At 49.1% G+C, this 25035-nt stretch overlaps 1 protein-coding gene across 1 annotated transcript in view; it reads left to right on the top strand.

The window, feature by feature from the left end:
* Positions 1 to 25035, top strand: part of LOC137152316 (fer-1-like protein 4) — a 100861-nt gene that overhangs the window by 8083 nt on the left and 67743 nt on the right. The window contains exons 4-18 of the mRNA XM_067546867.1: positions 1342 to 1441; positions 7583 to 7674; positions 8415 to 8456; positions 8596 to 8751; positions 9243 to 9303; positions 10647 to 10778; positions 11088 to 11150; positions 12966 to 13050; positions 13655 to 13814; positions 14051 to 14234; positions 15659 to 15845; positions 16218 to 16594; positions 17166 to 17274; positions 18249 to 18447; positions 21837 to 21957. Coding sequence (XP_067402968.1) covers positions 1342 to 1441; positions 7583 to 7674; positions 8415 to 8456; positions 8596 to 8751; positions 9243 to 9303; positions 10647 to 10778; positions 11088 to 11150; positions 12966 to 13050; positions 13655 to 13814; positions 14051 to 14234; positions 15659 to 15845; positions 16218 to 16594; positions 17166 to 17274; positions 18249 to 18447; positions 21837 to 21957 — 2068 coding nt within the window. The remainder of the gene's footprint in view (positions 1 to 1341; positions 1442 to 7582; positions 7675 to 8414; positions 8457 to 8595; positions 8752 to 9242; positions 9304 to 10646; positions 10779 to 11087; positions 11151 to 12965; positions 13051 to 13654; positions 13815 to 14050; positions 14235 to 15658; positions 15846 to 16217; positions 16595 to 17165; positions 17275 to 18248; positions 18448 to 21836; positions 21958 to 25035) is intronic.

Raw genomic sequence — 25035 nt, forward strand, 5'->3', positions numbered from 1 at the left:
GTAGGAACATCATGAATCCATGAGCTGTTTCAGGCACCTGAACCTGCTACATGAAATACTTTGACAAAGGTATCCTTTGACAGGGTAACAAGCCTTATGGATGAGAGGAGCAGTAGATGTGGTATATCTTGACTTTAGTAAGGCTTTTGATACTGTGCCACATGACCTTCTCATAAACAAACTAGGGAAATACAGCCTAGATGGAGCTACTATAAAGTGGGCACATAACTGGTTGGAAAACTATTCCCAGGGAGTTCTTGTCAATGGTTCACAGTCGAGTTGGAAGGTCATATCGAGTGAGGTTCTGTGAGGGTCAGTTCTGGGTCTGGTTCTGTTCAATATCTTCATCAGTGATTTAGATAATGGCATAGAGAGTACACTTACATACCAAGCTGGGAGGGGTTGCAAGTACTTTGGAGAATATGATTAAAATTCAAAATGATCTGGAAAAACTGGAAAAATGGTCTGAAGTAAGTAGGATGAAATTCAATAAGAACAAATGCAAAGTACTTCACTTGGAAAGGAACAATTAGTTGCACACATACAAAATGTGAAATGACTCCCTAGGAAAGACAACTGCAGGAAGGGATCTGGGGGTCATAGAGGATCACAAACTAAATATGAGTCAACAGTGTAACATCAATCTGGGTTGTATAAGCAGGAGTGTTGTAAGCAGGACACAAAAAGTCATTCTTCCACTCTACTCCACGCTGATTAGCCCTCAGATGGAATATTGTGTCCAGTTCTGTGTGCCACATTTCAGGAAAGATGAGGACAATTTGGAGAAAGTCCAGAGAAAAGCAACAAAAATGATTAAATATCTAGAAAATGTGACCTATGAGGGTAGAAAAAATTGGGTTTGTTTCATCTGGAGAAGAGAAGACTGAGGGGGGAACATGATAAGTTTTCAAGTACATAAAAGATTGTTACAAGGAGGAGAGAGAAAAATTGTGCTCTTTAACCTCTGAGGATAAGACAAGAAGCAATGGGCTTAAATTGCACAAGGGAGGCTTAGGTTGGACATTAGGAAAAATTTCCTATAGTTAAGCATTGAAATAAATTGTCTGGCGAGGTTGTGGAGTCTCCGTCATTGGAGATTTTTTCTGAGCAGGTTAGACAAACAGCTGTCAGGGATGGTCTAGATAATACTTAGTCCTGCCATGAGTGCAGGGGACTGGACTAGATGACCTCTTGAGGTCACTTCCAGTCCTACGATTCTATGAATATTATATATAAAACCATGATGTGAGTTATTAGAGTGGAGACTGTGCTGTCATCTATCTTATAACTAGTTGAGACTGAAACCATAACATTCCCTCTCTGACTGTTGTTTTGTTATAGACTTCTTGGTTCCTTAGTCATCAGCCTTCAGCACCTAGTGACATCTGGACGCCTGATCCTCAGAGAGGCCCTTGTTGACAAGAACCACAGCATCACTGGGGTAAGTCATGTGGTTAGTTGGAAAGCACCAAAGGAGGGAGCACCAGGACACCAGAAGAGTCGCAGGTGCTCAACCTGCAACTGTCTGACTTGTTAAAATTTTTCCTGCAGATCCTCTGATTTTCTCATATCAGAAATTATCCAGAACTCTATGTAACTCAGTTAAGGCTTCATCCTGGCAGAGATCAAGAACAGTTCAGACAACACATTATTGGGAACATGGTAGTAAGAAGTCCTACAGAATGCAGAGCTTGGAATGGCCTCAGAGGGTCTTTTCCAAGCCTATTGATTAGGATGTTTTTCTGTTTGAATATGCACCGAATAACAGTTGTAATGAGATGCTGCTAAAGGCTACTCTAAAGTACTCTCCTTTACGATCTGAGCAGAGGTCATGCCCAGGCACTTCCTGTTGCTCTTGCTGATGTGGCTTTTCTGAGGATTGTTAGTTTTCACACTGACAGTCTACTGTATTAGTGTGTGTAAAACCTCGAATTTGCTTAAAGCTGAACCCCGTAGTTCATGGTTATGAGGGCTTACTAGAAAACCTGGCCAAGCAGGTCCCAGGATTGGGATTTGAGTTAAGGAGAGAGGCAGAGCTGTGGGGAGATGGAGATGCCAGCCCCTTGGTTGATGGAAGTCAGCACCAGTTTATGCCCGCTGAGGACTGGTCATTATTTTTTAAAAATAGAAACAGGAAAAAATTGTGACTCGGATAATGATTTTGAGTGAAAGAAATGGAAAAGTAGGAGTTCTGTTTATTTTCAGCCTGTTTCTGTCTGAGATAGAATGTGTGTCTGAGAGCCAGGGGCCTTCAAAGAAAGTAGAGGCAAAGGTGAATTAGGCACACTAGCAATTGTGAAGCAAACACTGAGAGGAAAGTGTCAGCTTTGAGCTGGGAGCTCTGCCAGGGGCTGTGCTGGGCCCAGGGTTATCTCCTGAATTCATTCACGGCTTGGAGGATGGAAGGTGGTGCAGGTTAATCAGAGAAGTGACGGATGAGAAGCTGAGAGATATAACAAATGCATTGGAGTGTGGGATTAAATATATAATGATCAGGAGAAGCCAGAGACAGGGACTGAGGAGTTCTTTGAAGCCCATCTCTCTCTGCCTGCCAGCTAGCCTGTCAGCCAGATGTGTCAGCAAATTGGCAGCACTAGTAGGTGTGCAGCCAGAATCATTCTCTGCGAACTAAGTAGCCTACTAAGGATTATGAGGATTGATGTTGGCTTCTAAGGCTTAGGGGTGGGCTGAGCCCCAGCAAGCTGGAGTCTCAGCAGTGTGGTGTTGGCCCCCAGTGAGCATCTGGAGGCGCTGGTGGGGATGTGAGCCTCCATACTCCCTGGAAGCTCAGGTTTCCAGCAGCCCTTGGACTTCCTGGATTAAGCTCACACAGAGGATGTTACTAAAGAATATGTTAATGTGGTTTGTAATTTTGCATTTGTTAGCTACATTTTGAGGCTGGCCCAGCTCTGAGTGAGGGGCCCCCAAGAAGGACCCAGAAGTTGGATCTCTCTCCTTCTTCCTGCTTTTTTTGTTACCAGTTATAAAATAAAAAAGTTACCCTGCTGGACCTGCATTTAACACGGTATTTTTATGGAGCTGTTATCCAGGAATCCCTTGTCCAGTTCACTTCAAGTATAGCAAGGAGGTTCTACCCCAGTCCCAGGTGTAATGTAAGAATTTGGAGGCTGATATCACTTTTGGGGTCAATTTTGGTTGCAGAGTAAAATAGCAGTTAGATTGGAAACCCAATTGCAACCTTCTCTGTGGAATACCAGCTGCCACTCCACAGCACAAAATGCTGCAGAAGAGCAGGATTTTTCCCACTGAAGTTACAGGCAACATTTCCTTTGACTGCAGTGGAACTTTACCTTAACCTCACAGGCCTTGAGATTTGCTCATTTAATTTTTCACTCAATCTTGACTGGCAGGTTCCCCTCAGCCAGTGCATACTTTAAACAGTTACCCTGGACTTGGGAAAGCCCTATTGCAAAAAGATGGGAAATCTCTCCTTGCACCTTGCTGTGTGACAACCTAGATTGTCATGATTCAAGGAAAAATACCCGTTGAGATGGTCCACAAGATGGTTCTGATCCCTGGGCAAGTGAACATCTGTCAGAGTAATGTTCTCCTCGATGCAGAACTGCCGCAGCCTGTTTGCTTCCAGGCAGAGCAACCTGGAGTGCTCCCTTGTTTGCTCACATAGTAAATCAAGGTAGTATTGCTGGTAAGTATGTGGGCCACTGAGACTCTAGTATGGTCCTGAAAAGCGCAACATGCATTGTAGATGGCCTGAAGCTCCAGGACATTGATATGGAATGAGCCCATCCTGAGCCACATTTGAAGGAGGCAAAGGTACAACCTTGCAAATAGAACCATCTGCGTGCATGCAGAAATGTAGTCTAAGAACCTCAGACATGTCTGAACTGTCAGGGAAGGCTGAGACTGCAGATCAAGGCAAAGCTGGTGAATGGACTGAAAATGGTCAGCCAGCAGAAATGCTCTTGATATCATGGAATCTAAAGAACTCAATTTTTTGAGTGGAAGCCAAGGTTGGCTTTCCAGTGTTTAATATGAGATCCAGATGGCACAGCAAGCACAGGGTGCTGCTGATGTGAGTGAGAACTCAAATATGAAATTGTAGAACTACTAATAGTGGTATATAACCTATCACTTAAATCAGCCTCTGTACCAGATGACTGGAGGATATCTAATGTGATGCTAATATTTTAAAAAGGCTCCAGAGGCGATCCTGGCATTTACAAACTGATAAATCTAATTTCAGTACCAGGCAAATTGGTTGAAACTATAGTAAAGAACAGAATCATCAGACATATAGATGAACACAATTTATTGGAGAAAAGTCAGCACAGCTTTTGCAAAGGAAAATCATGCCTCACCAATCTATTAGAATTCTTTGAGGGGGGGTCAACAAACATGTGGACAAGAGTGATCCAGTGGATATAGTGTACTTAGATTTTCAGAAAGCCTTTGACAAGATTCCTCACCAAAGGCTCTTAAGCAAAATAAGTTGTCATGGGATAAGAGGAAAGGTCCTCTCCTGGATCAGTAACTGGTTAAAGACAGGAAACAAAGGGTAGGAATAATGGTCAGTTTTCAGAATGGAGAGAGGTGAATAGTCGTGTCCCCCAGGGATCAGTACTAGGACCAGTACTGTTCAACATATTCATAAATGATCTGGAAAAAGGGGTAAATGCTGTTGTGGCAAAGTTTGCAGTTGATACAAAATTACTCAAGATAGTTAAGTCCAAAGCAGACTGTGAAGTGTTACAAAGGGATCTCACAAAACTGGGTGACTGGGCAACATGAAATGGCAGATGAAATTCAATGTTGATAAATGCAAAGTAATGCACATTGGAAAACATAATCCCATCTATAGGTGCAAAATGATAGTAAATTAGCTGATACCACTCAAGAAAGAGATCTTGGAGTCATTGTGGATAGTTCTTGAAAATGTTTGCTCAACGTGCAACGGTAGTCAAAAAAGCTAACAGAATGTTAGGAATCATTAGGAAAGGGATAGATAATAAAACAGAAAATATCATATTGCCTCTTTATAAATCCATGGTATGCCCACACTTCGAATACTTCTTGCAGATCTGGTTGCCCCATCTCAAAACAGATATATTACAATTGGAAAAAGGTACACAGAAGGGAAACAAAAATGAGTCGGAGTATGGAACAGCTTTCATGTGAGGAGAGATTAAAAAGACTTTTCAGCTTGGAAAAGAGACAATTAAGGAGGGATCTGATAGAGGTCTATAAAATCTTGACTGGCATGGAAAAAGTGAATAAGGAAGTGTTATTTACTCATTTACAAAACACAAGAACCTGGGCTCAGCCAATGAAACTAATAGCCAGAAGGTTTGAAACAACCTAAAGGAATTATTTCTTCACAGAACGCACAGTCAACCTGTGGAACATGTTTCTAGGGGATGTTGTGAAGGCCAAGACTATAATGGCGTTCAAAAAATAACTAGATAAGTTCTTGCAGGACAGGTTCATCAATGGCTATTAGCCTAGATGATCAGGGATGTAACCCCATGCTCTGGGTGTCCCTAAGCCTCTGACTGACAGAAGCTGAGAGTGGGTGACAGGGATGGATCACTATCGAGTGGTTGTCCTTTTCTGTTCATTCTCTCTGAAGCACCTGGCACTGGCCACTGTGGGAAGACAGGATACTGGGCTAGATGGACCATTTGTCTGAGCCACTATGGCCGTTCTTATATTCACTATGCCTTAAAATCTCTGAGTCTCAAGAAGTTCCACTGCAGTGTGTTTATAATGTCAGAGTATGGACAAGTTAAGCAGAAACCTCTGAAAGGAGAAGGGATTTTTTTAGTTATTAGGGAGCCCAAAATCAGCCTTATGATGGGATGCTGGTTACTACCTTAACTGTGGAGAAGTTGTGGCCTCTCCACAGTAAACCACACAGGTTTGCAGAGCTGCCCCACAGCTCCAAATACACAGGCCTCTACTAGAGCCCAGCAGTGGGACTGGGATCCCATGGGTCCTGCAGGACCCGCTGCCATAATAGTGGGAGCAGGTAAAAGGTACTTTGTTGCTACCAGGGTTGGGTGGGCAAAAAAACCAGACTGCGGTAATTTGCGGGAAAACACTAAATCTCTCGTCAGTTTGTCATAAATGTAAATGTCAGCAATGTAAAGTAAGTTTTTCTTTATTTAAAAAATAAAGGTTTTAATACTTACATTTAAATGAGGGATAGAAAGAAATGTGATGTCTGTTATAACAGGAGTTATAGTATTTTTATATGGTTTACGCAAGATCTGTTTTATTCTTTTAGTGGTAAAAATTGTGTCTGAATTCCATTTATGTGTATCATCTGTTACCTGAGTGGGAGCAGGATAAAAATGCAAGAAACAACATGGGAAGGGAGCGGGATTAAAAAAATGGTCCTGTGCAGGGCGCTAGCCTCTACCACCTGAGTGTACTTTCCTTCTCTCTCCCACATGTGTACAAAAGGTCTCTCTTAGCCGTCAGCTGTACAGAGACCCAGCTGACATCCATAGGAGCTACAGGTGCTCAGTATTTCAGATTGGATGCCCCCAAACTGAGTCACCTGTGGTTGTTTTTGAAAATTGTAGCCATGGTGCCCCCTCCTGTTCCCACGTCCATGGATGTCAGTGGCAAAGCTGCCAGCTCTTTTGACATCTGGGAGCTGCATGTGAAGTTTACATAACAGCATTGCTGGTTAAACCTGTCTCTGCTAGGTGGTGGTTTACAACAGATTAGCTAACTTGTTTATTAACAGATTTCCAACCCTATTTTTCACCAAGTCAAGGCAAAGACAATAATGTTTAAAGCCAGGTTAGCTGGTCATAGCCAATTCCAGGGCCCTCACCCAGTCTATCTGACTCCTCAAAGCCAGCCTACAAAGCGCATGGGGGAAAGCTGTCAGTGGTGCATTTTAAACTTGGAAACCTGTGCTTAGCTTAGGTCTTTGTTCCTGGATTTGGGAAGCTGCAGGGAGCAGTGGCTGGAAGGGTTGTTTGGGCAAATTGCAGTGTCTATTGCAGCGTCTCTCAATCTTTCCAGGCTACTGTACCCCTCTCAGGAGTCTGATTTGTACCCCAAATTTCACCTCACTTAAAAATGACTTACTTACAAAATCAGACATAAAAATACAAAAATGTCACAGCACACTATTACTGAAAAATTGCTTCCTCATTTTTACCATATAATTATAAAAAAAATCAATTGGAATATAAATATTACACGTACATTTCAGTGTATAGTATATAGAGCAGTATAAACAAGTCATTGTCTGTCTGAAGTTTTAGTTCGTAATGACTTTGCTAGTGCTTTTGTGTAGCCTGTTGTAAAATTTGGCCAATATCTAGATGAGTTGATGTATCCCCTGGAAGACCCCACCCCCGGGGTACGCGTACCCCTGGTTGAGGATGGTGGTCTATTGAACCATCAGACATGGATACTGCATAATCAGGCTGCTTGTTCTGCTGCCCAGCTAGGCAGGAAAGCCCTTGATAGGCTTTTTTCACTTATCCTTTTATTTGTAGTGGCCTGTCTTCTCCTCTGGGATGTGTCAATAGGCAGTTTATGGCTGCTGTACCCTCCATGCATGTTGGCTTTTCCTTCCTAGATCTATATTGAGCTAGATCTGCGATACCAGCCTCCCGATGGCTCAGCGGGTACGTGGGTTGAAGAGGATTTTGTCTACCAGATGAAAGACAGGTACTGGAAATAATGGGAGAGGAAAAAATCAGGCAGCCTCTGCACTCCTATCCGTGTTCCCTTCCGGCTCTATCCACACTGGCAGTTTTACAGCGTGAGTTGAGACAGATTGCCTGGTCAGACAGAACTGGTTTAACAGCGTGTAAGGACAGTGCTGGAGTCTAGACTACTTACTGGGAAGTGGGATTCCAAGCCACTTGGCAGGCATGGAGTAGCTGTCTGCATCCATCAGAGCTGCAGCCTTGTCTTTATCAACACTGGCCCGATAGCTCAGGGTGGGACTGCCTTCACCTTACTACTGTGATGGCTGGTCTGTGCTGCCCTGGAGAAGACTATGCAAGTAGGAATTGCACTAGTCAAAGTGAGAAGGGATGAAGGTGTGGATAGGGCTACAACAGAGCCAGGGTCTAAGTGAGTACTGATCCTGGCAATCCCCAGAGGCTGAGAGAGGTGACGGACATACATGGCAATGTGGTGTGGTGGAGTCAGAAGGGGACATTATCCTGGTGACCCTTGTTCTGCAGTTCTAACTGGAGGAGCTCAGAGGTTACAGTAGTGGGTGTGTGTTAAGGAGATGGCCAGGTAGTGATGGTGTGCAAGTCTGTGCAGTCTCTGCAATGAAAATAAAGGTCTTACTACTGGGAGATGTTCAGTGAAAACAAGAGCAGATTCAGTAGCACGTGTTTGATGAGAAGCAATAACATGCTCGCTTTTGTGACTAGTGTTTCTTTGTCTTGCAGCGCAGAGTTAATTATCCGTAATGCTGGATTTGAGGAGCTGCAGTAAGTAGCCTGATATGTCTGTGCCCTCTTGGAGCGATGCCCCGGTAGTTGGTGACCGGAAGAGCAGTGCTTCCTTTGTCTAATGCCTGGTCTTGCCTGGGCAGTATCACATGAGGGTGACAAGTGTGTGTGTTTCCAGGCCAGCTGATGTGAAGCGAGCTCGGGAGCTGGATAAGAAGGCCACGGCACTGGGCAGGAAGCTGGTGAAGGGCCTGGAGACTGACGATGAGGAGGACGATTATGACGATGAGTCCGATATGGAGTTCTTGGGCATCGTCTTCAGCCCTGTAAAGAGGTACGTGGCTCACATCCCCTTCTCTCCCTCAGGTGGGGCTTCAGTGCCCGGCTTAGTGCAAATGTGGGTCTCTCCACACAACCGGATCCAGGTGCTCTGCTCCTGTGAGGAACTTAGAGTCTCACCAGCAGGGCCCTGGGGTCAGTCTTCCTGAGCCTGTGGCTTTATTTGCAGCCAGTCTGCTGGGATTCTGCTGTCCCCTGGCAGGATGGGATGTGCTCTGGGGAAATGCTGCCTCTTCTGGAGCCTCCAGCCTCGCTGACCCATCTCTGGAGGGTTTTCTTGGAATTAATGGGGCTGGGAGGCTGGCTCAGGTCTGGGCTGACTGGCCGCTGGTTTCTAGCCATGACAGCTCCGCCCTAGGTATAGCTCCAGTACCAGTGCTGGTCGGCAATACATCGAATTTCTGCGCATGTGCAAGCGGCAGCCCAGGTAAGATACAGGAAGGGTGTTAATAAGAGGCCCACTCAGCTAGTTTGTTTCCCTTGCAGCCGTTCCAGACGCCTCTCCAAATGGGACCTGTTTGCCACTCCTAGACCACAAAGCTTCCAGGTATTGTGCTAAACAATCCTACTGCAACTCAGGTGCATACCCTTGCACCCTTGCCCCTGAGCCAAGTCTGCGGCGGAGAGGATCTTTGGTCTCAGGGCCACTCATGCTAGGCGAGTGTGTCTCCCTTCAGTGTATAATAGGCAGGCAGGCCCCCATTGTCTCTGCCCCTCCGCCCTCTCCAAGGAACAGTCTGGTGGGCCCTTTTTGCCATGTCCCTGCTTCCTCTTCCTCATTAATCACATTCTGGCCTCAGCAGAGCTCTCCTTTCCTTGTCTGATGTATAAGCTCTTAAACTTCTACATTCCAACCCAAGTGGCCGGGGGCTGAGAGGGGGTGTTAATATTTCCTCTCATTGCTGGCGGTGTTTCTCCATGGTGAGGCTGAGAGTCCTTGTGAACATTCTGCACGGGAGGGAACTGGGTCCAGAATCCATCATTTGAACAGTATGAGCTGAGATTCTTACTGGGCCATAAAGTCAGATCTGAGTTTCAGGCGGACTAGAAACATCTAACTCAGTGAAGAGCAGTCAGTGTGGGGAGAGACATCAGCCTCTTGCTGTCTCAGCTGTTAAACAGCTCCCTGTAGTTTATTAATTAATAATTATTAATATGATCATTAATAACAATAATAATGCTTCTGTAGCTCTTTGCATCCTCCAAGTGCAATGCAGATATTACCTGACCCTCATAGCCCACCTGGGCAGTGTTATCATCCTCATCTTAGGGATGAGCAAACAGAGACCCTGTATCCCAGCAATGAACATGGCCACAGCAGTTACGCAGCTGCCTCACAGCCACTCAGTAGAAGAGCCGTGTCTCCCAGGCCAGCTTGACCACACCGTCTCACTCTGTGTGTAATCACTGCTGCAGGGTGAAGTCCCATTTGGGCTGTAAATGTTGCGGTGCTCTAACCATTGGCTGTTTTTCAGTGTTTGTCTGGACAGTCTAGTGAACGCCTAGAATATTAGGGGGCAAAGGCTCTGCCACTTGTCAGTGGAAAGGTAAATTGAATTGTAGTAAAGTCTTTGATTTCCCATGAGGTCTTGAGGCCACAGACATTTACCCTGCTCCTCCTAGGATGCCGTCACATGTCTGTCTACAGAAGTGCTAATAGCAACAGGACATTTGAAAAAGTAGTGGAGAAGGGAGCCTCTAGGATGCCTGGAAAGTTGGTCAAAAGCTGCTGATGCAAACAGTCCTGGGCTAACTGGTAGGCTGGGTCTATGGAAGAATTGGCTGCAGGAAGGCCACAAGCGAGCTTTCCTCTCATTGGTGCCACTCCCAGCTGCTCCGAAAAGATCTGGATAAGACCAGTCAGTGCATTCCTTTCTCATGTTTCCACAGATCGGGATCAATATCATTGAAGCCCAGAAGCTGGTGGGGGTGAACATTGACCCCTTTGTAGTGGTGAAGGTTGGAGAAGAGAAGAGACACACAGCAACACAGAAGTCAACTAACTGCCCCTTTTACAATGAGGTGCATGGTGTGGGGCAGAGCTCCCATTGTTAGACAGCCCAGAGCAACTGGGCAGGTCCTAGTGCAAGGAGGGGAGCTGGGACACTGCAGTGTGGCTGGGTGCAGGCTGTGCTGCTGTTACTCTGCAGTGTGGCCCTCTGTCCCCACTCGAGCATTGCTGAACCACAGCCAGTGTCCCGCAGAGCACACAATACTGCCACGGGCGCTGAGCCTCATGCAAGAACTCTTGGCATGGTTTTGTCCAGGGAGAGGGGCTCTCGGGGTGGTGATGGGAGCTCTTTGCTCAGGATTCTCTCTCTTCTCTTGCAGTATTTTGTGTTTGAATTCCATGAACCAAGGGAAGTTTTATTACACAGACTCATAGAGATTTCAGTAAGTATGCCCTGCTGGACCCACTTCTCGAGGGGTGTGTGTGTGTATGGCAGCACCTTCCACTTGAAGATCTTCAGGGTATTGTACAGAGCTAAGGCACCAGTACTACCCCCATTTTTCAGGTGGGGAAACTGAGCTATAGACAAATTAAAGGACTTGTCCAACATCATACAGCAAGTCAGTGGAAAAGCTGGGAATAAATCTCAAGGGGTCTGACTCTCATCCCTTACTTTAGCCATTACACAACACTGTCTTCCTTGTAGATAACACAAGCTCTATGTGCAGCTATTAGGGCCTATTACAGTCAATAGCCACTTTCATATCTTTTGTGTGTTGTTAGGCAAGTGCCTTCAAGAGCCCAGGCAGAGCAGGCAATGGTAGTGTTGGGGTTTCTTTAGCAATATATAGCAAGGGTGCCCTTTTACGCGTTGGTATGGATTGGACCACGACATCTGACCATGCTCTTACCCCACTGTGCATAGCTTGTCCGTTTCCTGCTTTCATAAGGCCCACAGGGTTACTATTTTATATTGTTAAACTATTTCAGCACAACTGTTCTTAGAGGTTCCCCTGACCCTCCCACTGAGACTCAGTTCCAAGGGAGAGTTCCTTCCCAGCCCTGTCTGAGACCCCGAGAGAACCGAGCAATAAAACATCAGGGGAAATGTGCCCAGATTCTTTTCCCAGGTTTATTTTCCCCTTTCCTATGACTGACATGGAGAAGAGCTGTATGCAGTGTAGTTCTAGCCCAGGAAAGGTAACGAGTCACTCTACCTTGAATGGTCCCTAGGATATGAGCTAACTACTTATGCTAAACAATCTGTTCCGCCTTGCAGTTAGTGTGACTCTCGGAGAACCTTTCCCAGACCTGAGGAAAGCTTGTCTCTCTCCCCAACAGGAGTTGGTCCAATGAAAGATATCACCTCACCTTGTCTCTTGGAGAGGAGTTGACATTTTGCAGCTGTTTTGTTCCCCCTAGTGGTGGCATGAGCTGCTCTCAGTCCCAGTCAGATGGAGACTGAGGCCAGCAGCATCCCAGGAAGGGGTCCCATTGCCTGGCTCGCAGGGGGAGTGTAACATGCTCTTGCATGGGACGTGGGAAGTAGGGGGCGTTCTGATTTGGCAGCTCTTGCACATGTATAAATGCCAGCATGGAGTGGGGGGATGGCAGGGTAGAATCAGCCCTTTAAAGACACTGAGGCCTGAAGCTCAGAAGATTTACATGAGGTTCTTTCTAATGAGAGCATCTGTTCATTGAAGCGCAGCCTACCCCCCGTCTCCCATGGCCCAGCACAGCACCCTTCCCTGCAGGACTATGCTCAGCCAGGCACGAAGGGGAGGCCAGCCTGGGGCTATCCTTCCTCCCGGGCGGGAATTAGGAGGCTCAGTTCAGTCCAGCCTTGACCCAGATGCAGGGTTGCACTGAGTCAGCTTGGCCTGAGCATGAGAAGCCCCAGGCACATGGAGCGGCTTGTCATGGGGCAAGGTGAGAAGTCAGCTGGGTTCAGGCCTTGGCCCGGGCTCCTTGGGTGGTCGCCCTGGTATGAGTCGTGGTCAGTTTGGGTGTCAGGGAGAGGTTGGCTCTGCATGGGTCTTTGCTCCGGCACACGGGGGAGGTTGGCGTGTGTGTTTCAGCTGCCCTTTGCCACTGAAGAGCAGGCAGCCTCTGGGCTAATGAAGGCTCATCCTAACGGGCAGACTCTGGTTGAAGGATCCTTCGGTTCTTAGCAGCCCACCTCTCTGCCCAGCCCGCTCTGCTCTCCTGACAGAGCTGTACATGCTGTGATCAGCATGGGATTTGTGTGTTATGTGCAGGTTTTTCACTCAAAGAAGATCCCATTCCTGGGAACACGCATAGGAACATTCAAAATCGATGCTGAGACTGTGTACAGCCAGCCAGGTACAGTGTGCAGAGCCTGGGGCTGCTGCTCTCGCTTCCCTCTTTTATCCCTCAACATTGTTACTTCGGCACCTCAACCTACACTCACCTCTCTTTAGGGACAGCGACTCCATGTTAACTCAATAACCAGCACCCCTTCCCCACACCGTCATCTGCTGCACAAGCAAGTAGAAAAGGATCAGGCTAGAAAATGGGGTTCCCCCAGAGCATTAATCATCCAGGCCCCTGTGATGAGCAAACACCTGTCTAGAGCAGAGGTCTTTGATATGGGAAGATGAAGATGTAAAAAGCCAACAAACCAGTCCCATCTCGTCCCTGCCCCTGTGGCCAGAGCACAATTGTACCTTCAGGCTTGTTCTCCAAGGCTTTGTCCCACCCAAATGTAAAAATCCCAAGCAAGGGGTTTCCACCACTTCCCTGAGAAGGTATTGCACAGGCTCATAGGGCTTCTGGGCCTGATCCTTGCGTGTGTAGCTCTGTGGGACACACTGGACCTACAGTGAGTTACAGTCAAAGAACTGGCCTGAGAATGTTACAGGAGTGGGTGGGTGAGGCTCTGTGGCCTGTAGTGTGCAGCTCTGAGTCCCTGTCCTTCTCGTTTTAGATCACAGGTTCTTTCAGAAGTGGGCAGTTATCAATGACCCGAAGGACACCAGGGCAGGGGTGAAAGGATTTGTGAAGTGTAACATTTTTGTCTTTGCACGTGGCGATACAATGGGCTCCCTTCCCACTTCCTCGTGCAGCCAGAATGAGGACATTGAAAAGTAAGTGTGTGTTGGAAAGTCTTGTGTCCCCTATGGCAAGTCATTGTCTGACAGTTCATCATGGGGTTCTGGCACTGTTCTCTGAAGCCCTGATAGAGGCCACGTCAGAGATGGGAGGCTAGCCCTAGGCCTAGCAGGTCCCATATTTCCTGTGTACGTGGGCTTTGTCTGGCTGTGGTGCCCTTAGGGGACATATGATTTACTGTGACCAGTAGAACAAGGATTATTTCTTCTAGGAACCTGCTGCTGCCTAAGAGAGTCCCAGCTGAGAGACCATGGGCCAAAATCTGCATCAAGGTTTACAGAGCCGAGGGTCTGCCCAGCATGAGCGCTGGGATCATGGGGGGGTTCTCCAAGATTGTGGGTGAGAAGAAAGTTTTCATCGATCCGTATGTGCAGGTCTTGTTTGCTGGGCAACAGGTAAGTATCCCACAGGGAGGCCTCAGCAGACCCTCTGTTTTTTGCATGCCGAGCCCCACATCACTCATCTGTGCAGTCGAGCCATTGTTTGGGAAATGCATGTGAATAGAGGGATGCAGGGAGCATACTGAAACTTGGAGAAACAGTCTGAGCCAGTGGTTAGCAGCAGCATGAGCCAGTAATAAAGTAGGAAAGTCATGTGATTAGGGCTCATCTCAGCCTGGATAGGTTCATTGAGGAGAGGAGCTATTGATGAGAATCTTATCTCTGCAGTGAGATACACATTTCATGGCACAGAACAAGCTCTGAGTACCTCCCAGCCTGCTGTGGTTGTCTGGGTGGCCTGGCTGTCAGACACAGACAGACAGACACAGATGTTTCTGTAGCTCCTCACACTGCTGAGTATAGGAAGAAATCCCAAGGATGAAATCATATCGACTGTCTCATGTCTGACTCCTTCGAGTGTGTTCAGTGAATGATTATTTGTTATGCCTGTCACTATGGTGTCTGGATGTGTTGAAACTGTCCAGAACAGGCAGCCCAGCCAGTGCTGCCTTGTACCGTGCCAGCCTGTCCTGCAGAGCCTGCAGTGATGGCTGGTCCCACCCTGGGACTGTCCTGCCCTCAGACTTGTGGCCTTTGGCTCATCTTGTCCAGCTTTTCCCTCAGCCCTGTAGTGTGGTGCAGAGACCTTAGGAAATGCTTCCCTCATATGAAACACAGAGAATGATTTCAAGATGCACGAGAGGCCATGAGCTGTGAGCCACCCAGCTGGGAAGCTAGCATGCTTCTGTTGCTCACAACTCTAGCTACAGGCCCCATCATCCATCCTGCAGAGCCTTATAAACTCAGCCATTTGCTATGAGGTTAGTTGGACAATAAACCCTGGCCATTTGCATAGCTTCTCTTCAGAGCAGGACAGCAGCTGAGGACATTACATTTACTTTCCCCCCATTTTATATCTTCTTCGTTCTACCCTCCAGGACAAGCCTTCACCCTCCACCTGGTATGAGCTCTGTTTGGCTGGCTCTGGCCACAGAGAGCTGGAGGGGATGCCTTTGGAGCTCCTTGGCTCTGACCCTTGCTCAGCTGTGAGCTGCTCCTGCCTGAGCCAGGCCAGACTGTGCTCCAGTACGGTGCGCTCCCACGTGCTAAGCTCCCAGCTGGCTGGGGCTGGTTTATGCAGCATTACACACTAGGGTCAGTGGTGGCGTCAGCAGCCAGTGTTATTGAGTGACTCTCCCTGTGTTTGCAGTCAGTTCAGAACAGAGGAGCAGGGCCTCAGAGCCCCACACTAACAGGGAGTCCCTGAGGGCCCTGCAGGTGCGGAGGATTCTGCACAGATTTGCCCAGAATCCTCAGTGATTCCTGTCGAACCTGTTCTCCAGTGTGCGCTGCAGTGCTCATGTCGCCCTCTGCTGCAGGGGGAGACCTCAGTGGAAAATGACACTGCAGAACCGGAATGGAACGAGCAGATCAGCTTCATTGAGATGTTCCCTCCTCTTGCCCGAAAAATCAAAATCCAAGTTTTAGACGATGCGAACATTGGAGACGTGGCGCTCGCTACGCACTTCATCGACCTGCAACAGATATCTGATCCGGGGAGGAATGGTGAGGCCTTTGCACCCCACTCTTCTGCACTCCACCCCTGCAGTGCAGCTGCCCAGGCAGCACCTATAGCATCAGATATAATTCTGGTCCCCCACCCCTCCTCCATGCTCGTGCCACAGCCGTGGATGACTGTCTGTGGGGTATGCCCATGTCTGCGGGGGAGGGGTCTGTCTGTGGGACATGCTCAGGGCTGTCTGTCGGGGGGAGGAGGGTGTCTGTCTGTGGTGAACCACCCAGGTCTATCTGTGGGTGGGGTGTGTGTGTCTGTCTTTGTTTGGAGTGAGTGTCTCTGGGGCAGGGCTCTCTGGAGGTGCACCTGTGAATGAAGGCAAATCCTAAACCACTTACTTGCAAACCTTTCTGTTCCTGCAGGCTTTAACCCCACCTTTGGACCAGCCTGGGTGAACCTGTACGGCTCCCCCCAGAACTCAGCTCTGCGGGATGTCCACAAGGATCTGAATGAAGGTCTGGGGGAGGGCATATTCTACCGTGGCCGCATCCTCCTGGCCATTTCTGTGGAGATTTTCAGCAGCCCCAGCGCAATCGATGGGAAGCGCAGGGAGGTGCTGAGGGGCGCCCTGAGCAAACTGACCCTGAAGAAGAAGAGTAAAAAGTCCAAGGAGAAATCCAAAGCCAGTGCCAAAGAGCAGAGCCAGCGGCGAGGCGGGGAAGAGGCTGGCAGCCCCGAGGAGGCAGAGCAGCCAAGCGAGGTCACTGTGGAGGTGGAGGAGCTCCATCCGCTCCCCGAGGTGGGGCGCTGTGCGGCTAATGAGCCGTTTCACAGGAGGGGCAGGGGAAGGGGTTTGCACTCAGTCTGAGAGCTGTCTGTAACATGCTGGGCCGGAGTGGCTGGTAATGCACAGTGCCGCTCTGGGATACACGCATTGGGGTTAGACAGGCCCCAGAGCAACGTCACAATGGGGCTCTTCCTATGCCAGAGGCGTGCAACCTCCCGTCCATTACTGAGGGGCACTTTGGCCTAGCAGCCTTGTGTCTCTGCAGCTCTGACTCCGCACTCAGAGGCTGAGCTCTTGTCTCAGAGTGCCCTGGCTTCTGCCCGTTCTGCCGCCGCCTCAGAGATCTCTCTGGAAGGAACCAGTGACACCATCCTGCACCAGCTTGTTCCTCCCTGTTGGGCTCTGCAGCCACAAAAGCCGCACCTCATGGCACTTGGGTCAAAGGTGCTAATGTCTGTCTAGGCCCCAGGGTCCAGTAACCACACCAAAGTGCTCTTCTCAGGTCCCTGGGCCATTGCTCTGCTTGGGATATTTGGGACATTACCCTTGTGACCGTTGGGCTGGCTGTTGTCTCCTTGTTTAGAATGCACTGGGCATGAAGGAAGAATTCCTCCTCTACGCGGCCTTCTTTGAAGTGACTATGATGGACCCCTCCATAGGCTCCAAGCCTGTCAGTTTTGAGATCTCAATAGGTAAATATTTCTGATGTTCCTGTTCCCTTGGATTAGAAGAAACAAAGTGAAACCATTTCTGAGCCTAGTCAAAATATATGAATTCCTAGCCAGATTAGTTTCACAGTTATGGCTGTAAAGTGCCCTCACAGTTACACAGAACTGCACAGCAAGAATGTCCCAGCTAAAAGCACCCTGGGGGTTACAGGGTGGAGCTTATTAGTTCAGGTTATGGAGGTAAATATTCTAGCTACCTCAGGCCTTTTCCAAATGGATTAGAGATTGTCCAAATTCCCAGGGAACATTCCAGAATTAGGGCTTTGGGGAGACTCAGGGCTGAAGTAGGGGAGAGGGGTGGTAGGAAGGGATTGCAGAGTGAGGAAGGAGAGTGGTAGAGGGAGAGGGAAATGGGGGATTGGAGAGAGAGGAGGAGGAAGAGAAGGCAGGAGAGGAGACTGAGAAGCAAAATGTCTGGGGGTGGGGAGAATGCCAGGCAGCTGAGGACATTAGTGGGATGGGGCAACTGGGGAAGCAACCAATGACAAAAGATTAAAAAAAAAAGTTCAAAGTTCCAAACTTCTGAGTGAAGTGAATGATGATACTAGGAAGCTGAAAGGCTCCTCCCAGCTCCTACTGCTGCTTCCCACCTGGAGTGGGTTGGCTAGGGGAAAGAAGGGATGCTGCTGGGCCTGCTCAGGTCTCTCTGAGTCTGGTGAGGGTGCCGGGGGCTAAAAGGCTCCTCTAGTAAAACCTTGAACTCTTTAGCATCTGTGAGGAGTTCATGTCCGGCCCTCCAGAATCTCCAGCCTGTAGTACGATACTCTGATGGCTGGATGTCAAAGCAGTCTAATGCTAGGGACCTGGGACAGTTGTGTGCTCCTCCTCTGAGTATTAGTGTGCTTCCAATACTCCAGTGGCCGGACGGTAGCATGCTGTCCCCTCTAGGCTTTGGCAGATATGAACAATAATATATGACCAATAAATGTATTTGCAAGGGAACTATGGGAAAGCTGAAGAGGTTGTTACAAAAGCTCCTAAGAAAGCTGAGAAAGGAGACGGACCTGAAGAAAAACAGTCTTTGCTGGATCCCAGTTCAGACGATGAGCTGGATATTGAAGCCATGGCCCCGAGTACAACTTTACAGAACAAATCCATGACAGCAAGCCAAAGGCCAGAGCCCACCGAGTACGACAGGTGAGTCCCCTTTGTGGTGCACTCTTACTTGAACCTCATTCACAAAGGCTTTTTGGACTCTTCCTTCCATAAGACATTAACAGGACTCTGCTTAGCAAGCTGTGTGATGTACACACCCTTCACAGGGACAGGGACAGGGACATGTGCTTCGATGTCAGGGCTCCTTGCAGATCATCATTGCACCCAGCCAGCGAGGTGCTGTGGTGACAAGGTGGAGAATGCTCGGCGGGAATTGGGCTCTTGATGTCTATTGATTTGAATGGGTGCTAAGGGCTGATGTCCGTTTGAGTCCTCAGCCCTATGTAGCTAACTAAAGGCCGCTCTCCCCAGGAGAACAGTGGTTCTGCCTGTGATGGCAGAAGTGCCATGCTGACTACATTGGGGAGGATTCAGCATCTCCAATGCTGGATATGAGATACTCCAACTGTGGTGTGTGGCTGGTACAGGGAGTCCCCAGAACAGGCAGGGAGAGGATTGCTATGGGACAAAAGACAGGAAATGTAGCTCTTCCCCTCATGGTTTTGGAGCTGTCTAGGCGTCAGTGTCTGTTGAGCCTTCACCCCACTAGTGCTTAGACCTAGCTGAATGCCAGACATAGAATCATAGAGTTGGAAGGGACCTCAGGAGGTCATCTAGTCCAACCACCTGCTCAAAGCAGGACTAACCTCAGCTAAATAATACCCAAGGACAGGGGTGGACAACCAGTGAGAGACAAAGAGCTGCAGTTACCTTGCCCTCAGGCAGCGTGTCAATTTCACTCCCCCTGCTCTCTCTACCTCCAGGGACAGTTGGCACTGATCTGTCAATTTCCGGGGCAGCTCATCAATTTCACTCCCCCTCTTCTCCCGAGAGCCACATTTGTCTAAACAAAGAGCCGCATGTGTCTCGTGAGCCGCGGATTGGCCACCCCTTCCCTAGGACATCAAGAGGAGCTCAGTCATGCCCCAACTTGGTTGGCCTCACAGGGCTATTCTCCCATTTTTTGGCTGGCTTAGGCAGTCTTAAACTCCATTGAGCATCATCTGGTTCTGCTGAGGCTGCGTTTTACTCCTTTGGGATGGCAGAGGACAAACCCATTGGCTTCACACTGTGCCTCCTGCAAGCACTCTACCTTTCCTGCTGTGCGGGGAGACAGCTGTGAGCATTGCTCTATGTGCTGGGACGTCACCAACCTCATGCTGTGCTCTAGAAAGCAGCCCCCTGCCCGGCTGGTGGAAGTGCCCAGGCAGCTCTCCTCCTGTCTAGGGGATTTGCTGCTGGGGGTTCAAAACTGGTGCTGGAGTCCAGAGTTGGTGGCCAAACAAGCTTGACACCCAAAGAAGGTTCAGTGTCTAGGGTCCCGACAGTCATTGTGTAAGTCAGGAGGGTCATTCCAGGCTGTCCTGGAGGAGCTCTTTGACCTCCCCTGTTGGGGTTGGCTCTGCCCTCAGCACTGCATCAGCTCTTGCATCCACTCAATATGGCAGGATAGGGGCTATCTGGGCACACTCTGGACTAGATTCACAAAGGTTCCTCAGCACATAAGCGACAGACTTAGGCACATATGTCCCAGCTTTGGGCTCCACGGAGATCCACAGAACTCCCACTGAATCCAGGTGTCTAACCTCACTTGGTGCCTAAATTTTTAGGGTAAAAGTTTCCTTGGCATTTGTGTTTCTGTCTGTGGCCATGCGTGCTGCTGCTCCCTTTAGGCGTCCATACATCTGTCTCCTGCCAAAGCCCCAGAGCAATCCCCAAATCTGGGATGATGAGTTTTCGCCTGTGGGGCCTGATTTGGTAGGTGTACTCAGAAGCCACCTGCTGGATTGGGTCCCATTTAAAATCTGGCTGGAGGTGGTGCCCGCCTCATAACTTTAGCCCAATAGTTAGAGCTGTGATGGGGGATATGGGCAATCCAGGTTCAATTCCCCTGTCTACTAAAGCAAGGAAAAAATGCCATCTGAACATGGCTCTCCCGCCCATCTCAGAAAGTGTGCTTTAACTACGGAGCTATGGGTTATTCTGATGTGAGGCTCCCTTAATTTCTCCCATTGAAGTTATTTCACTGTGGATTGAAGAGTCACTGGGGATGGGGGGCTGAGCACTGGGTCTCCCACCTTTCAAGTGGGTGCTCTAACCACTGGACTACAGAGTCCTTCTCTCTCACTCTGGCCCAGTGACTATATTTGTCAACAGTGGAACAACTTCACGGGAGAGACTGAGGGGGCCCCACATCAGAGTAACCCAAAGCTCCGTGGTCAGAGCACCCACCTGAGTGACAGAAGGCCACTTCAAATCCTTTCGCCCTCTCCGGTGTAAGTTCTCTAGGCACTGGGCTAAACCTTATAACCTGATGACCCTTTCTCCTCTGGCTGTTCTGGGTGGAGTTAAGCTCCTGCTTAATTCATTCTCACAAGAAACACCCTAGGCCAAACTTCTTACCCCGCACCCCCCACTACCTCTGTCCGCACCCCCCGACTGCCCCAGCTAGGGCCAAGTTGGGAGTGGGGCCACGTTTGGAGTTGAGGGCTGTGGCTGGAAGAAGGGCCACAGTTGGGGGGCTGCGGTTGGGGCCCAGGCCGGGAGCAGGACTGCAGCAGGCCCAGGCAGCCAGAAGCTGTGGCTTGGGTGCTGCAGGTGGGGGCTTCAACCAGGGCCAAGGTGCGGGGGACAGGGGCCGAATGCTGAGGCTGGAGCCACGCGCCAAGACCTTGCATTGCGACCACGGCACGCTGTAATCGGGGGCCGAGGGGAAGCTAGGGTCAGGCACTGAGGCCATGGTTGGGGGGTGGGGCCAGAGCAGAGCTCAGGGCAGAGCGGGGCTGGGGGTGCTCCCTCCCCGCCCACTGTGAGGGCTGGCCTGGGCCCTGCTGTGCCCCCTGAACATTCACCTGCACCCCCATAGGTGTAAACCACAGTTTGGGTACCTCTGCCCAAGAGGCCTTGGGCCACCTGACTCCAGGGGAGGGGTACCCATCTGTGAATTACAGAGACAGGAGCCTCCTTGCAGCCTGGCCTTAAGCACCATCAGCACTGGCATCCTGCGCAGGTTAGTCCAAGCGGCTCTCGCCTGGCATGCCGGCTTTGAACTGCATTTTCAGGCTCCTGTCTCTCCCCGTGCATCGCAGATTGAGCCTAGCACCTGGCTCAGGCTTTGTGGATGCCAGTGTGTGCCTGTGATTTGCTAGGGGCTGCAGTCAGCGTCACCATGCCTATGCCCCTTTGTGAGTCTGGACCTCTCTTCTCAGCCCGGTGCTTCTTTCTTGGAGCCAAGGAAGAAGAGTTCTCGGCCGCAGAGCCATGCATCCCATGACTTGCTTCCCCAACGTGACTGACATATTAAAATGACTTGACTTTGCCTGCTTCAGTCGCTTAGTATGAGTTGTAACTGCTCCACCTGCTGCTCTCAGTTCTTACAGCTGCCTGTCCTTGTTGCATGAGAAGCCCTGTGTGTATGTCTGGAGCTACTGGGAAGATCACACCTGGAGGCTCTATAATTCCAACTGGATTGTCAAAATAGCTGAACGCCTGGTAAAGTATAACTGTGGCGGGGAAACCCTGTCTCTTCCTGGCGCACTAGTTCTTCCTATAGCTTGGACTGGGCTTCTGCTTCTTGGAGCTCATTCATTTCTCTTTTGAGGTTTATTTTTAGCAATTTTTGAGCTTTATGGCATCTGTCCAGTAACTGGGGGTGTTTGGGGCTCTCTGGATGTGCTTTAAGGAGTCATTGCATATCCCAAACTTTACTTCTCACTGTAGTGCAGCCCGAGAGTACAATCTCCATGTAAAGTTCTGTAGCGCTTTACCAGAGCACCGTTTCAAACAGCGCTACGTCACAGGGCAGTAGGGAGACTTCACTGAGCACAAGCAGGGTCTACACGGACCAGTTAATGTGTGACAGGTTGCTGGAGGCAAGCCCTGAGATGCAAGTAACCATTTCTGGTGTTTTCCCAGTGTTCACTGAACAAACATAAATTTCATTTTTCCCCCAGGGTATTTTATTGGCATTTATCCATTAAAACTGAAAATCAGAAGCCCAAAGCCTGTGTCATTAATCTGTCGGGTGTTGAGTGCCTTCCTCCCTCATGGAAGTCAGGGCTCCTAGCAGGACTGAGTCCTGGCTGCTCACATGGGTTTGGTCATGAAAAGCGCAGTGTGTGCAAAATTGAGATGGTGGCAGCTGTTATAATATCGTAGAAGATTAGGGTTGGAAGGGACCTCAGGAGGTCATATAGTCCAACCCCCTGCTCAAAGCAGGACCAACCCCAACTAAACCATCCCAGCCAGGGCTTGGTCAAGTCGCAGCTTAAAAACTTCTAAGGATGGAGATTCCACCACCTCCCTAGGTAACCCATTCCAGTGCTTCACCGCCCTCCTAATGAAAATGTTTTTCCTAATGTCCAACCTAGACCTCTCTTACTGCAACATGAGACCATTGCACCTTGTTCTGTCATCTACTACCATTGAGAACAGCTTAGCTCCATTCTCCCTGGAACCCTCCTTTCAGGTAGTTGAAGGTTACTATCAAATCCCCTCTCACTCTTCTATTCTGCAGACTTTGACAAATTGCACGCTCTGCTATGGTGGGTCCCGCACTTTGCTGTCATGTGGTGGATCGATGCACCACCTCTTGCCCCTGTCTCTGGGCATTGGTGCCTCTGTAGTGCACAGTGAGGGGAGAGAGGGAAGGGACCTGGGCCCGCCCTCTACTCTGGGCCACAGCCCAGAGGCCCTATGAATAGCAGCTATGTGCTGCTGATACTGCTTGCAGCTGCACTTCTTTCCTCTGTGCTATGTTGCTACTGGACACTTTGTGATTAGTGGGGATACCAGTGAGACAGTACGCCCTATTTGCAGATTAATAAGGTTTAATGTGCAAGGTTTTCTATAAATATACTAGTTAAATACAAAGCCTAAAATTAACTACAATATATCATACTCACTAACCCTGGAGAGCTAAGCAATTACTCAGAAGGCTGTATACAGGAACAGCTTTCTTCAGGGGCCCCACCAGGGAGTCAGTGGATCCTCTGGTCTGACCAGCAGCACCTCCCACAGAGTCAGGTGTTGATGTCTAAGTAGTGACTTCTTATACCTTTCCATAAACAACTTTCACCTAATTATCTCTCTAGTCATTATCATATATGTTAATTGCCTACAGTGGGTTTTCACCCTTAACTACATTCCATTCTCACCATGATAATTGGGGTCATCAAAACTACATCTGGTGATAAGGGGGGGGAGCGGTGTAAAAGTATGCCCCTTGGCAATGAAAGTGTACCTACAGCTGTTCAAGGATAACTTGTTATTCCCATCACCATCATCTATGTGCAGCTGCAAGCATACAGTATCTGTATTTTGTCTTGATATGTGCCATGGTATGCAGAAACTGAGACATCTACAAGGTTACTCAGTAGTCCTATTAATCTCTGCCAACTGAACGATGTTATGCAAGCAACTGAAGCTATGCTAGGCCTGTAGGACAGTGGTCAAGCAACTCAAATTGTACTGAGCCTCCAATAGGCTATTTCCACCTCTGTTCTCTTGTACCTTTTTCATGGCTCTGGTCGATCGCAACACTCCTCCCACACTACTGCCAGCTCTACCCCCCCCCCCCCCCCCCCCCCCCCCGTCTGGCTGGAGAAGGGGTTTTTAATCAGGACTCTAGCTGGGCCTTAATTGGTCCCAGGTGCTCCTAATTAACCTGTAGTAACCTCTGCTCAGTCTGCAGGGAACAAGGCCTGGAACATTCTGGGGCTTATCTATCTCCCTTCTATGACCCTCCTGCTGCTGTCTGTCCCTGCTGTCTCACAAGACTAAATAAGCCCAGTTCCCTCAGCCACTCCTTATAAGTCTTGTGCTCCAGCCCCCTAATCATTTTTGTTGCCCTCCGCTGGACTCTCTCCTATCTGTCCACATCCTTCTTGTAGTGGGGGGCCCAAAACTGGACACAATAGTCCAAATACGGCCTCACCAATGCCGAATAGAGGGGAATGATTACTTCCCGTGATCTGCTGGCAATGCTCATCTCCTCTGATCTATTGCCTCAGAGGACACTGAGTTTGGGACTATAGACTCCTTACCAGCCCTGCCCGCTGGGGGCTGAAGGCTACAGATTGCTTGCTTGCCCTGCCCTGCTTGAGGGCCGGGGGCTACAGACTGCATTGCTAGCCCACCCCCCCTGGGGGCTGGGGCTAAAGACTCGTATCCCGCTAGCTTTTTCCCATAGAGCAAGGCGCTGTGGTCTTCCTTGGAGCCTGGGCCTGAGGAAGAGTTGCAACAGCCCTGCTGGGCCGTGTTGCTAGCCTGCACCCTGGTAATGTCCCCCTGGGTCTCAATCCGTACAGGGATTGAGGGGTAGAAATTTACGATGCCATGGATGTACATTACCTCCGTGTGTTTTGGCCCGGGTCAATTGGTCTTGCCCCACTAATTTCCCTTAAACCAACGTGACAGCAATCCTAGAATCCACCCAGTGCCTCGGTCTTGATACTGTTAATTTTCACTGGCCTCGTGTATTCATGCAGGGTCGTTGCTATGTCCCAATTCCCCACACTTGTAAACACTGATACCTTACCCTGGATGCTGCCCTCTGCCTTGTTCTATTTG

This window comes from Emydura macquarii, unplaced genomic scaffold, assembly GCF_026122565.2.
Source record: "Emydura macquarii macquarii isolate MOO-44397 ecotype Brisbane River unplaced genomic scaffold, CSIRO-AGI_Emac_v2 contig_1170, whole genome shotgun sequence".
In the NCBI taxonomy this organism is placed as follows: domain Eukaryota; kingdom Metazoa; phylum Chordata; order Testudines; family Chelidae; genus Emydura; species Emydura macquarii.